The sequence below is a fragment of the Vombatus ursinus genome, unplaced genomic scaffold, assembly GCF_900497805.2.
Source record: "Vombatus ursinus unplaced genomic scaffold, bare-nosed wombat genome assembly UNPS02013010.1, whole genome shotgun sequence".
Lineage (NCBI taxonomy): Eukaryota > Metazoa > Chordata > Mammalia > Diprotodontia > Vombatidae > Vombatus > Vombatus ursinus.
Genome location: NW_020952788.1, coordinates 41,943 through 55,831, shown reverse-complemented (window position 1 = coordinate 55,831; position 13,889 = coordinate 41,943). Strand labels below are relative to the sequence as shown.

Sequence of the window (13,889 nt, the reverse complement as noted above, 5' to 3'; positions counted from 1 at the left end):
TTACTTACCTACTCTTGTTTCCATTCTCAAAATGTCTTTTAAAAATCCTGAGTTAATTTCCTGTTCAGCCACACTGCTCTCTTTAAGAAGTCTCTCTCTTCCCACCATATTTCCTCACTGCAATCATCTGTCTTCTCAATGTCCTTCTGGAGTGTTTCTCGTCTCTCTTCGGATGATTTCCTGGAGTGCAGTTTTCTCCTGTCTCTGTCCTTTTCATTTTAAAGACTTCGTGGTCAAATTGACAAGAATCCAGGCAAAGATGTTAGCCTCTCTTAGGTGGTACTCTATACCTTCCATTGTGTACATATCTTTATGTACCTAGTTTTTTACATGCTGTCTCCTCTAAGACTGTGAAGTCCTTGAGGGCAAGTACTATGTTTTTGCCTTTCTTTGTATCTCCAGTATTCAGCAGTGATTGGCACATAGTTAAACTCTTAACAAATGCTTACTGACTGCCTGGTTAAGAGCCCATCACTCCCTTATACTTGAAGCTGTGTCCAGACACCAAAATATAGTTTTCAGACACCATCTTCTCATCCAATTGTTCATATGTGGAATCCTTCCTTACCTTTCTATGAATACTTTGTAATCTATCTCTCAAAGTCTACGATTCATGACAAATTTTGCCTACTGCATAAACTCCATAATGATCATTTGCTCCTAAGGTACCCATCATTTCTTTTTTTTTTTTTTGCTTTTTGGTGAGGCAATTGGGGTTAAGTAACTTGCCCAGGGGTCACACAGCTAGTAAGTGTCAAGTGTCTGAGGCTGGATTTGAACTCAGGTCCTCCTGACTTCAGGGCCAGTGCTCTATCCACTGCGCCACCTAGCTGCCCAGTGCCTATCATTTTTATTTCAATAATGTTCCTCCTTATTGATCAGAATCGAGTCCATAATATCAATTCCCCTTTTGCTTCTTTCTTTTATAGGATGAAAATATTGATAAGACAAGCCAAGAGTTTTTATCAGTTATTCTACTTTCAGCAGAAAAAGAACTCCAGCAGACATCTGCACAGTCAAATTGCCTTCTGTTCAGGTTTGTAATCTGATCATGAGAAAGTCATCTGTACTAGCTGTCTCCAATTTCTTTCTTCTAATCTTTTGCAGTATGGCAACTGGACCTCTGGATCACTGTAAGTGATGAGACTGACTGTCCTCTCCAGAGGTAGCAATGATCTGCCAAATATACTGGCCCTTTTCCCAAATCTTCATCTTTCTTGACTTTTCTTCAGCATTTGACACTGCTGATGATTTTCTCCTCTTCGATACTCTCTTCTTTGAAATTTCCTGACACTGTTGTCTCATAATTGGCCTTTCATCTATCTGACCAGTCTTTGGTCTCCTTTGCTAGCTCCTTTAGTCATGTCCTGTTCTCTTTCTGGCCCTCCCTCCCCGCCCCCCCACCCCTGCCACCAACCCTAGCTGTCACCTTTGTGTTCATCAGCTCCCTTAGGTTCAATGATCATCTGTATGCAAGATAATTCCCAAACTATATATCCAGCCCTAGTCTCTCTCTCCTGACCTACAGTTAATCACCAAAACTCTCTCGGATAACATGAACTGGATGGCCCAAAGGCATCTCAAATTCAACATGTCCAAAACAAAACTCATTATCTTTCTCCCAAAGTTCCCTATTACCAACAAGGGCACCACCACCATCCTCCCAGTCACTCAGCTAGGTGGCACAATAGATACTGGTGAATCCGTGGAGTCGAAATCCTGCCTCAGACACATACTAGCTGGGGGACTCTGGGCAAGCTGCTCTCTTCATCTATAAAATGGGAATAGCACCTGCCCAAGGGTCATTGTGATGATGAAATGCAGCATTTTGTAAGAAGCTTTGCAAACTTTCATGTGCTACATAAATGCTATTAATTGTTCAGGCTCAGAACCTTAGTGTCATACTAAACTTCTCATCCTTATCTCAGCTATCCAATTCACTGCTGAATCATATTGTTTGTACCTCCACAACCTCCTTCCTACAGCTCCCTTTCTCTTCACTTACAGAGCCACTATCCTAGGTTGGACACTCATCACCTCTTTCCTGGACTATTGCAGTAGTCTTCTGGTTGGGCACCCTGCCTCATCTTTTCCCCTACAAACCATCTTCTATCACCTCCAGGATCAAATATAACTTTAAAGTTCTTCACAACCTGGCCTTTTCCTACTAGGGCAGTCTTCTTACATTTTATCTCCCTCCCTGTACTCTACGATCTACCTACATTGGCCTAGGAGGCAGTTCCGTGGATCTGTGGAGACAAGGCTAAGCCTGGAGTCGGGAAGACCTGAAATCCAGCTTCAGACATGTACTAGCCATGTGACCCTGAGCAAGTCACTTAACCTCTGCCTCAGTTTCCTTAGCTGTAATAACATCGTTATATGTAAAAATAGCACCTACCTCCCAGGGTTGTTGTGACAATCAAATGAGATAGTGCCTGGCACATAGTAGGCACTTAATACCTTCCCTATTTACAGTGCCTTTGAACACAATGCTCCATTGCTCATCTCCACACATTTGCACTGGCTTTCTCCTATACTTGGAATCCTCTTGCCCTATCACCCCCACTTCCTGATTTCCCTAACTTCCTCCTTCCCCTCTCAGATTAACTTGCATTTACTCCTATATCTTTTATGTACCTTGTCATTTTTTGCCCCCATCAGAATGTGAGCTCCTTGAGAGCAGATAGAGTCTTTTTTTTGGTCTCCTCAGCACTTAACATGGTTCAAGTATTTAGTAAGCACTTAATGCATACTGATAGTCAAACTCATCTTTTGACCAGTATCTATAATATACTCCTAAAATATTGCTTCTGTTTTGGCCTTCACTGATTACCTTTCTAAAATGCTCTTTTCCATGTTTCCACCCTTGGGTTCCCAGGTCTCCTCATGGATCTTCTTTATATGTCATGTTACTCCCATTGGAATGACTGCATTCCTTCTGAATAAAGGGCACCCTCCTTCAGAAGCCACATTCTAGTCCAATCTCATCCCACTAAGGCTCAGTGAGTGATACCTACATCAAATTTACCTCTTGTGTCAGGATCTCTAGTATTGCGGATTAGCTATAGCATACAAAAATGGATATACATTTATATGTATATATACTTGCATAAATACAAAAATGTTTATATGTATATATAAAATTATATATTGTATACTAATGTATATATATGTATATACAAATGTAAAAGGGTGCACTTTATTCAGAAGGAATGCACTCATTCCTATGGGAGTAACCTGAGGCTTATCAGTTTTATCGTTTCTCAGATATAGTCTCCTATGGATTACTGGTTCTCTCTTCTATTCTTGTAGGGACTTTGTATATAGCATCAAGCTTCGTACCTAAATGTTGGCAGGTTTTTTCTTTCCCCTTAAAGCCATTTTGATCAGATTCAATAGACTCCAAAGAAATCAATTTTAATTAGCTCTTTTTAGATGTATTTCATATCTGGCTAAGGGTCTATTATTCCTAAATTTTCTTTCCCCCTTCCCTGATCTTTCTTTTCTGAGTCCCTTCCCTTTTAATATTTATTTTAGCAATATGTCTTGTATTTCTTGATAAGACTTCATCTAATCCCTGTATCTATCCCACAGCCCAGCACAGTGCTGTAGAAGTCAGAACTTAGTAAACACCAAATTTCTCTGGCTGCTTCCATCCTCAAATTCTTACAGTAGATAGAATGGCCCAAGAGGTTAATCAGGCAAAGGCACAGCCAGGCAAAGAATTGTCATAACAGAAAGTCCAGGTGTTCTCTTAATTTTCCTTATTACAGTGCTCAGAGCAGAGAGATAGTCAATGGCCCATGTATGCTGTCTGAGAAGGGTAAATTCACTGCATTTCCTTGGATACAAAATAGTTCCCCCTTCATACTACCTGCTTTCCCTCCCAGTTTCCAGAAACTGAGCCTTATGAACAGAACTATTTTTAAAAAGTCCTTCCAACAGATTCGATCTGGAACCTAGAACCAACAGTAGCCACTGCTATGTTAAATGGGATTCCAAGCTAGCTCCATCAGACTTTACCTTTGGGAACTGAGGAATGAGAACATCTCTTCTCTACCACTTTGGCTCTCTGCCCATGTTTTCATCCTATCCCATGCTTCCCCCTCGTCCCAACTCTGATTTGTGTACCTTCATCTTACCAAGTGCCCAGATGAATCTGTTAGGCTTCGGCTGACCACGTGTGACTCACTGGCCAAGACAGCTCCGAGGGAAAGACCCTACAGCCCAACATGGGTTTAGGAGTATAGGTACTATTTCCCAAGGAGTTGTGGCAGCCCTTGTGGCTAAACACAACCTAGTTTCTTCACAGCAAACCACATCACACAGGATAGCACTGAAGTTTCTGTGTTTTGCCCCTGGTTGGCACTTAACAATTACGGAATGAACATAAATTGAATTGGGGACTCATGGGGCCTTTTAGCTAGGGATAAACCCAGGAGAATCCTATTTGCCAAACAAGTTGTGGGGATTTTTTTTGGACAAAACAATTGGGACAATTAGCTGGGTAATTCACAGAAAAAAATATCCTACTTCACCACTAGTTTCTCCATACTTCACAGTTTATATGACTTACCCATATAATTGCAATGTGGTTGAAGATAAATGAAGGCAATTAGCTCCTTACTTCAGGAATTCCTTTGCTGTTTACTGTCATCAATACAAGAGGAAGCCTGGTACAACATTAAAAGTATACTAAAGACTAGAAATCAGGGACCTGGGTTGGAATTCTGGCTTTGCTACCTGTGTAGCTGGTCACTTAACAACTACTAGTCTTAGTTTTTCCATGCAAACAGAACGTCAGAGTTCTCGTTCCCATTGTATTGTTTCAACTGTCTCTTTCATGATATTTGGAAATAGCCATTTAAATGGACTCATGCTACTGATATGATGGTTTAGCCCTGGACCTTTCCCACAAACCAGGCTAACACAAATTCAAGTATCTTCCTCCATGAGGCAGTATGGCTTAACAGCTGTGGGGAACCCCAGGCAAGTCACTTAATATCTCAGTTTCCCCCCATCTGTAGAAGAAGGGGCCTGGATTCAATGGCTTCTGAAGGTCCCTTCCAGTTCTAAATCTTTGATTCTAAAACTCTGATTAGGAATGGAAGGCAAGGCGTTTAAGGGAAGGCAGCCACCACTCTTCTGCATTTGTCTCAATTTTCCAGCTGAACAAGAAGGGCTTGAGGAGCTAGGGAAAATCCAGACCAGACAGCATTTTAAAGAAACTAGAATCACTTCTCTGGTCAGCCACATTCCTCTACCTGCCATTCTGCATAATACATATTCCTGAGACCTTGGATGATGATTCAGAGCCTAAAGTTCTCTGGAACAGGGTAGAATCACTTATAGAAATAGAAACGTCAGGCCCTTTGCTTGACCCTAGTCCCATTCCTAAACTTCAGGAGTTAAAAAGAGGTGGCAGTACAGATTCCTCTGTGTATAAAGAATAGTCTACAACCTTTTCAAGGAAGTGACATTTCCTCTCTTTCCTATAAAGTCTCTAGTTCAACCATGGGGATGGATTTTGTCCATCTGGGTGAGTTGAGATGTGTAGTAATGGTTACTGGCCCATGTTTGTTTAGTTGGGGATTCTCTGAAGCAGGGAGTGTGGATTCCAAAATAGAGTTGATAAATATACTTCAATTCACACATGGGGTCTCCATCCAAGGTACTCATATATGTACATCATATCTCACTTCTCACAACTCCTACAAAGTAGGGAAGTTAAGGAGACGAGAACAGCCAGGCCCACATGCTATTTGGCAATTGTCCATGGTCACTAAGTGAGGCCCTGGAAATTGGGCTCTGTACATTGGGGCAGGGCCATCTGCTGGCTCAAAAGTTTGTCCATGATGCTAATTTCAGCATCTTGCTTCCCGATGTTGTCATATGGAGTCCAGGAGAGGTCATGCTGAAGCTTGTAGGCACCAAGAAAATCATGTGGACAACTTTTTCCCCATTCCTAGAGAAGGCAAAAAAGTCAGATAAATGTACTATACATTTCTATGTTTAACTCCCCGCCCCCCACTTCACTACATTCTCATGCTGAGATTTCTATTATAGTTGTAAAAGTCAGTTACCTGAGAAACTGTCCAAGTCTGATATTTATATGCTAAGGTATGAGAATCATTCATCTGTCTCTAAGGTGGAAAGACTTTAATTCAAGAACCCCCCAGGACTGGTCAGGCATGGCTCATTAAATAGGGAATGAACTAAATTAATAATAATTAAGTTAAAACACTGAAATTACATTACATGGATATAGACGTAAATATGCACATATATATATACACACATGTATATATGTACATATGCCATGTATAAAGCTAAATTTTGAACTTTCCCCTAGATCTCTCTCTCTTTTTTCTTTTCTTTTCTTTTTTTTTTTTGCTTTTTGGTGAGGCAGTCGGGGTTAAGTGACTTGCCCAGGGTCACACAGCTACTATGTGTTAAGTGTCTGAGGCTGGATTTGAACTCAGGTCCTCCTGACTCCAAGGCCAGAGCTCTATTCACTGAGCCACCTAGCTACCCCTTCCCCTAGATCTCTTGACAATGCATGGGTACTAATATAGCACACATGGTGTCCATAAGTTATCTTTTGCTTTCTGTAAACGTGCTTCTCCTTTCACTACTTCATGCTGTTGAGATGATGCAATTCACCATCTCCCACAATCCTCAATAAAATTTTACAAATGAGTTTATGTCCTAAACTAGTGTTACCCTTGGCTAACATATCTGCCTGGCAAGATCCAGGTTTTGTTTGCTGAGTAAAGTAGTTTCTGGGTTTCTTTTGGTCTCTTATGACACTGATTTACATTAGTCAAATTTCCTTAGGAAATGGTGATAGTTTCTATCAATGTCTGGTCTTTTATCCATTTTCCATATTTTATCATCATTAGATTGTCTAAAAATGTCAGGCTGAAATTGCTTTAATTGCACCAAATTCCTACTTACTTTTATTATTCTAATTTGCTGTTGATTTTGATGTTGTCTCTAACAAGTCATCAATCTGACACGGACAGCTGCTTTGGAATTCTCCTCCTAGTTATTTCCTATTGGTTAATAGGTAATCAATTTCATTTTCCAAGATGTTATTCAATGATTGCCATGTTCTGTGCCCCGATTCTCCCCTTAAACAAAATATTCATGATACACGCATGTAGTCTTACATGCCTTTGGCCTCCTTCATTTCTTACTCCTGAGGCATATATTTTTCTAACGTATTTTCATCACCTTCTCTTACTGCCCACCTTCCCATGGAAGTCACTGAGTTAAGAGGGTCTTATTGAGTTCTCTACCTTCTCATTCTCTGCAACATGTGTTGGCACATAAGCTACAATTCCCTTTATGGTGTTTTTACAAACGTTCACAAGCATTTCAACAGATGGTCAAATGTCCCAGGAAATGATGCTTTTTGTTATCTTTGAATGAACCATAAAACCAACTTTGCCAAAGCCTTATCTGTCTGGGGGGGTCTCTGCGCAGTGTGCTAGCTCTGTAGTCAGAATTCCACCTCAGATGCTTATTGCCTGTGTGACCTTAGGTAAATCACTTATTCTCCCTGGGCCCGAGTTTCCTCATCTTTAAAATAAGCGGGCTGGAGGAAACAGTCTCTGTGGTCCCTTCCAGTTCAGCATCTATGACCCTATGATCATTCCATTCGCTGCCACTTCCTTCTATCTCCTGGTTTTATTTATAGAAAGACTGAATATTGATGTGATTTTCTTCCTCCAGTACCAGGTCTATTTGTTGGTCACTGGATCTCATACAAAGCTTAATGTTTATAGATGGTGTAAAAGCAGAAAAGGGGCCACATTAAGACTCAGGAGCACATCTTTTTCTTTCTTTCTTTCTTTTTTTTAAGTTATCATAGCTAACGAATTAATCACTTTGTGGAAAGCCTACTTGTGACAAACCTTCACATACATAGCTAGTTGATCCTTGGAAATCAGAGTCTGTTGCTAGGACTATACTTAGGCTCACCTTTCCCTCCCCCCCCAAAAAAAAATTCCCCACAAAATGTGAACAGCCCTTTGCCTTTGGCAGTTCCACAAATGCCTTCTTGTGGGTCTCACAAAGATATTTCTTAAAGGACAAACTGACTCAGTTGTTTGCTCAGCAGGATCCTGTCCCACACTGACCAAGAATGCAGTCCTCCTACCTTGGGTGAAAGGATGGAAAGGTACTGCTGTCCATTCTCTCGTTTATAGAGGTAGTAAATATTTCCAGGTTTTTTCACCACATTACAAGCTACGTGGTGCAGTTCAGCATCTCTCTGAGCCTCTTCCAATACCTGGGTACCACAAAAAAACAACAAAAGAAACAATGGACAGAATCTGTACTCACAGTCATCCAGCTAAAATTCTACATATTTTTATATCTGAAGAGGGCTTTGGTTTTCTGGCTTTTCCCACAATAGTGAATATCAAACTGAAATATTTGGGAAGTTTTGAAGATCTGAAAACTAGACTATTTTTAATACACAGCACTACCCTGACTCTTCTCTCAATCAAATACTACCTTATTCTCAATTTTGTCTGTTATGGTCCCTTAGTTTCCACTGGTAATACTTTTTTTCATTAAATATGCCCCCACCTATATACTTCCCAGGAGGATTAGGAGGATCCTTTTTGTGTTTGCATCCCCTATCTGGTCCAAATAAGTCTTCCTGCCCATACCCACAGATGGTGCTTACCTTGCCTTGAGAGAGATGAGCTATGACCGACTTACATGTTTATATTCTAACAGGTTTGTTTGCAAATGTAACTGGAAGAGCATGCCCTAACATAGGAAACCCTATTAGAGAATTATGCAATAGTTGCCCATGTTAGGACACAACTTTGTAACACTTAAGGCTTTACTTTGTAACGCTGAGGACGGAGGTTTTTGCTAGATTAGGTTACTTGAACTGTATCAAAATCTTTATCCTTTGTGTCATTTCTTTTCTTCCTAAGAGCTTCCCAAACTGGATGAAGGCCTGACCTACAGAACTAGACTCTGGCCTGAACTGTTAAATTGACTATGTCACAATTTCTCCCCACCTCACCCTCACTCCACTGCCTACTGATCTGACAAAGCTACATGGTTAATACTTGGTTTGCTCGAGCAGACTGTCAGTTATATATATATAAAAAAAAATTCCAACTCCGGCCTGGAAAATAAACATAAAAAAATAAGAAGCCTGTCCCCAAACCCTGGGAACAAAAGCAATATTTTCCTTACCTTCCTGGCCTGTGTTTGCAAATGCCGGATTTGCTCAGCTATAACTATCAGCTTGTTGGTAGCATTTGCTCTGATGAATTCATCAGCCTGTGAAAGAGAAGAAAACTCACCAAAGGCTTGAAAGGGCTAAAACTCATAGAGAACCCTTATATAAACATACATCTATTCATCAGGCAGGCAGGTAATAAGCATTTATTATAAGTCCTTACTATGTGCCAGGCACTATACTAAGAATGGGGGATACAAAGAATGACAAAAAATAAATAAATAAAAACCACGACCAACAATAAACAAACCATGGTCTCTGCCTTAGAGAAGTTCACATTCTAATGGGAGAGACAACATGCAAAAAAAACCCAAAACATGCAAGATATACATAGTAACATCACAAGGAAGGCAGTAGCAGTTGTGGGGGTGGGGGTGGGATAGGGAGGAGGGAGAATGGATCACCAGAAAAGACCTCCCTCAGAAGGTGGGATATGAACCATCTTAAAGGAGCCAAGAGAAGAAGAAGTAAAGAGTCAGAGCATTCCAGGAATGGCATATTATCACTGAAAAGGCATGGAGCTAGGAAATGGAGTGTCATGCTCATGCAATAGCAAGCCTGTGGAGGACAGAAAAGTATAAGAAATCTGGAAACATGAGAAGGATATAGGTTATGAACAGCTTGACAAGAAAACATCAGATTTTATATTTGATCCTGGTGATAACAGGAAACCACTAAAATTAACTGAGTAGGGGAGTTATATGCTCAGACCTGCACTTTAGGAAAATGACTTTGGTGGCTGAGTGGAGAAAAGACTGGAGTGGGGAGACATGAGGCAGGAAGACCAACCAGAAGATTATTGGAATAGTTCAAGTATAAGGTGATAAGGGTCTGCAGGGGTGACGTGTGAGTGTGTGTGTGTGTGTGTGTGTGTGTGTGTGAGAGAGAGAGAAAGGTACTATGTTAGACACTAAGAAAGACAGAAAAATAATTACAGTTCATACCCTCAAGGTTCTTACAACTTAAAGTTATCCTAACAATTCACTAGTGGAAAGAAAAATAGCCACAGGCATCAGATCTATGCTCTAATCCTGGTTATGTCACTTATCAACCAGACAATATACATTTATTACATCATTTATTAAGTGCCAACATGGTCCTAAGTGCTTTACAAATATTATCTCATTTGATCCTCACCACAACTCTGAGAGGTAGGTGTTCTTATAATCCCCCGATAATGTTGGAGAAAACTGAGGCACAGAGGTTAAGTGACTTGCCCAAGGTCAGAACTCAGGTTTTCTTGATTCCAGGCCCACTGTTCAATTTGACCTAGCTGCCAGAGGAATACTATATCCCTTCCAAAGCACATACTCTGCATTTTTTTTTTTAGTATGAGAAAATATGGAAGGATTAGCCCTAGCACAGAGCGATATATTAAAGATCTACTGGGGACCTCCTAACAAACTCTATATAGCCACCAGGGGAAACTCCAATAGGGCCAGATCCCTTGACATTCTATACATATTCAAAGTAAACAGGAAGAACTCTGAAGCATTCCTATGTAACTTGAATTCTCCAATTAGATTCCCTAATCTGTGCTTCCTCAGCAATTATGTTCCTAAATCATTTAATTCAATCCTTTATCATTTCAATCACCTGCTACAGGCAATGCATTGTGCTAGGAAAAACTGATGAGTGAACAGACTAGTCTCTGCTTACAATCTAGTAGGATCCATTTGATGTTCTAGAGACTTCCCTCTAAAATAAAGATGCAAATGTAAAGTAAATAAAATGTCAATGTAAAGCTCTCCTGTGTACCAGTGGGTTACTCAGGCTGTTAAGTTCCCTCACTCCTGCCATATAATCAGCCTGCTTCCTTTTCTGATCTCACATTTCTTTGATGATATCTCTTATAACTACTTATTTTATGGAGATCATTATTGGTATAAAGGCATTTTACAAATTAGAATATATAAGCACACAAGGAATATGAAGTGCAATTTTAACTGTTTATGTGATATATACATATACACATATTACACACACATACACACATATATGTTATATGCTACTCAATGTTACCTAATTGTTCCTTGCATATCTCTTGCATGTGTCTTGCCTCCCCAACTAACCCCCCCATAAAAGGACCAAGTCTTATATTCTCTATTTCTGCCTCCTCCTCCCCACAAGTAGCAAATAAGACAATTCTGAGAATATAGTAGATACTCAATAATTGCCATTGACTGTCCATAGAATATTTACACAACTAGCATGTAAGCTTGGAAGGTAAAAACTGTGCCTTCTATTCTAGGCCAGTTTTCTGTACACTAGTCTGATACTACACCACTGATCTACCTGGATAAATGACCATCTTTTGACCCACAGTAATACTTTTCTTCCCACTATAGAAAGTAGAAGATATGAATCATAGAAAATCATGAGTTTTCCTTCACTGGAAAAAGGGGCCAAGAATATATCAAAGGTGCAGGTGGGGAAATTGGCTACCTGTATTTACTATCATTAAGGCTCTGTAAGGCAGATGAAAAAAAAAAGAACAGTTTTCATAACCATGGTCAAGTAACACGGTGTTTATAAAACACAAGTAAATCTTTAGGGGTAAAGTGCAGAAGAAACACTGTGTGATGAAATTTCCACTGCAAATCCATGTGAGACTGAAAACTGAGGGAATTTGGGAAAATCACCTATTGTACTGTTATCCATAGGTATAGTAGCCCCATACTAAGACATTTCATAGACTTTTTGAGTGAGATCATCTAGTTGAACCCACAACTGAAGGCAACAATGATACTATGAAAAGAACATTGGCTCCAGTCAGAAAACTATGGATTCAAATCTCATTTCTAATAACTTCTATCTGTACAACCTTGGGCAAGTCACTTAACCTTCTTTCAGTTTCCTCAAAATGGAAAGGGTTGGATTTGAAGGTCTGTGAGGTCCCTTCTGGCTCTGATCATTATCAACAAGCAATTTATTAAGCACCTGCTATATTCCAGGCGCCATGCTAAGCGCTGGAGATACAAAAAAAGGCAACAATAGTCCCTCTGCCCTCAAAGAATTTGCTGTCTAATGGGGGAAACGTGCAAACCGCTAAGTATAAACAAGATATATAAATATCTAAACATCAGCTCTGCCCACCATCATCAGGAAACAGACAAAGGTCTCCCCAACCTCCCAAGGACAGATTCTCCTTAATCTTGCCACAGGTTAGGACACCTTCCTCCATCCCTCTTTCTCCTCCCAAAAAACGCTACGGGCTTTCCCTATCCCCACAAAGCTCAAGTCCTCCCCTTCCATTCTCCGCACAAAAAAGTCAGGTCCTCTCTAGCCTTGACCCTAAAAGCCAGGTCCTCTGTCTCTCCTCCTCTCTTCCTCCCTATCCTGCCAAAGTCCAAGTCCTCTCCCTCCCCCTCCCCCAGGCCAGGTCCTTCCCTTCCCTCTCCCACAAAGGCCAGGCCAGGTCCTCCCCCCACCCCACCTCAGGTCTTCTGTCTCCCCCTCCCTCCCTCCCACCCCCCAAGTATTTTCTCTCCCTCCCATCCCCCTTTCACCACGAACCACGTATTCTCTTCCCCCCCGCCGCTCAGATATTCTCTCTCCTCCTCCCTCCCACTTCCCCAGACATTCTCTCCCCTCTCTCCTCTCTCCCACCTCCCCAGGTATTCTCTCTCCTCCTCTCTCCCACCTCCCCAGGTATTCTGCACCCCACCTCCATATTCTCTCCTCCCTCCCACCTCCCCAGGTATTCTCTCTCCCACTCCACCTACTTTCCCCTCTCCCTCCCTATCCAGGTCCTCTCTCCTCCCTTCTCCACTCCCCTAAAAGGCAACCAGGTCCTCCCGCCCGGGTCCCCCTCACCTTCTGAACCTGCTGGGCGAGCTCCACGAGGTCTTCGGGGTTCCCCAGGCGGCGGGCGCGGTAGGGGCTCACCAGGCCGAGGGAAGCGGGCTCGGTGGAGACGGTGGGGCCGCAGTGGCACTCTACGGGAGTCTCTGCGGGCGAAACATGGGCCCTGAGCACATGGGCGACGGGCGCCAGGCACTCCCCTCTACCCAGCCGCCCCGAGCCCTCCTCACCTGGCAGCGGCTCCCTACCCGCGCCCCCCACGTCCTGTTCGGAGACCGCCGCCTCAGCAGCCGCCATGCTCCCTGCAGGTGACGCATGCGCAGTGAGGAAGAGGCGGCTGCGTCCTAATAGCCGGGGTTCGTCAGGGGGCGTGGTTTTGAGCTGAGGTCGCGCCTCCAAGGGCGGGGCAGACGGGACTAGGCTAGCCACGTCCTGGGAAGGAAATTGGGCTTCGTTGTAGGGACTGGTGGCTGAAAGTGCCATTTAGGAAGCCCTCAGGGGCAGGGCTCTGCTCTAAAGGTGTCGCCTTCATTCCGAGGAACGGAGAAGATTAGAGGAATGGTCTTTCTATCTAGGCCGGGGGTGGGATTCCACCGTGGGGGCGGAGCTGCGTTCTGAGAGCTGTGGTCTGAAGGCTTACCTCCGTCCTGACAGGCGGTCGTAGCTACGATCTAGGTTGAGGAGGGGCTCTGCTCTGGGGAAAGACTTCTGACAATGGTGCTCTAGTCTAAGATTTCACCTCCATTCTAAGGGACAAAGAGAGGAAAGAGGAACCTGGGGGTGGTGAATCAGTCTGGGGCATGAGTCTAAGGGC

The 13,889-nt window shown here is 42.4% G+C and overlaps 1 protein-coding gene across 1 annotated transcript; it reads right to left on the bottom strand.

The window, feature by feature from the left end:
* Positions 1-4,627: 4,627 nt before the first annotated feature.
* LOC114040372 (uncharacterized protein C1orf50 homolog) lies at positions 4,628-13,378 on the bottom strand. The gene is made up of 5 exons (XM_027858464.1): positions 13,306-13,378; positions 13,088-13,221; positions 9,226-9,312; positions 8,165-8,296; positions 4,628-5,965 (listed from the first exon to the last, which is right to left on the bottom strand). The coding sequence occupies exons 1-5, from the start codon at positions 13,370-13,372 to the stop codon at positions 5,783-5,785; spliced, it is 603 nt and encodes a 200-aa protein (XP_027714265.1). The 5' UTR covers positions 13,373-13,378; the 3' UTR covers positions 4,628-5,782.
* Between the last annotated feature and the right edge of the window lie 511 nt (positions 13,379-13,889).

Excerpts from the sequence above, each read along its gene's own strand:
- LOC114040372 (XM_027858464.1), bottom strand. The coding sequence starts at position 13,372 with ATGGCGGCTGCTGAGGCGGCGGTCTCCGAACAGGACGTGGGGGGCGCG. Across the intron at positions 13,222-13,305 it reads GGGTAGGGAGCCGCTGCCAG|AGACTCCCGTAGAGTGCCAC; the intron begins GTGAGGAGGGCT and ends TTTCGCCCGCAG. Across the intron at positions 9,313-13,087 it reads TCGCCCAGCAGGTTCAGAAG|GCTGATGAATTCATCAGAGC; the intron begins GTGAGGGGGACC and ends TCTCTTTCACAG.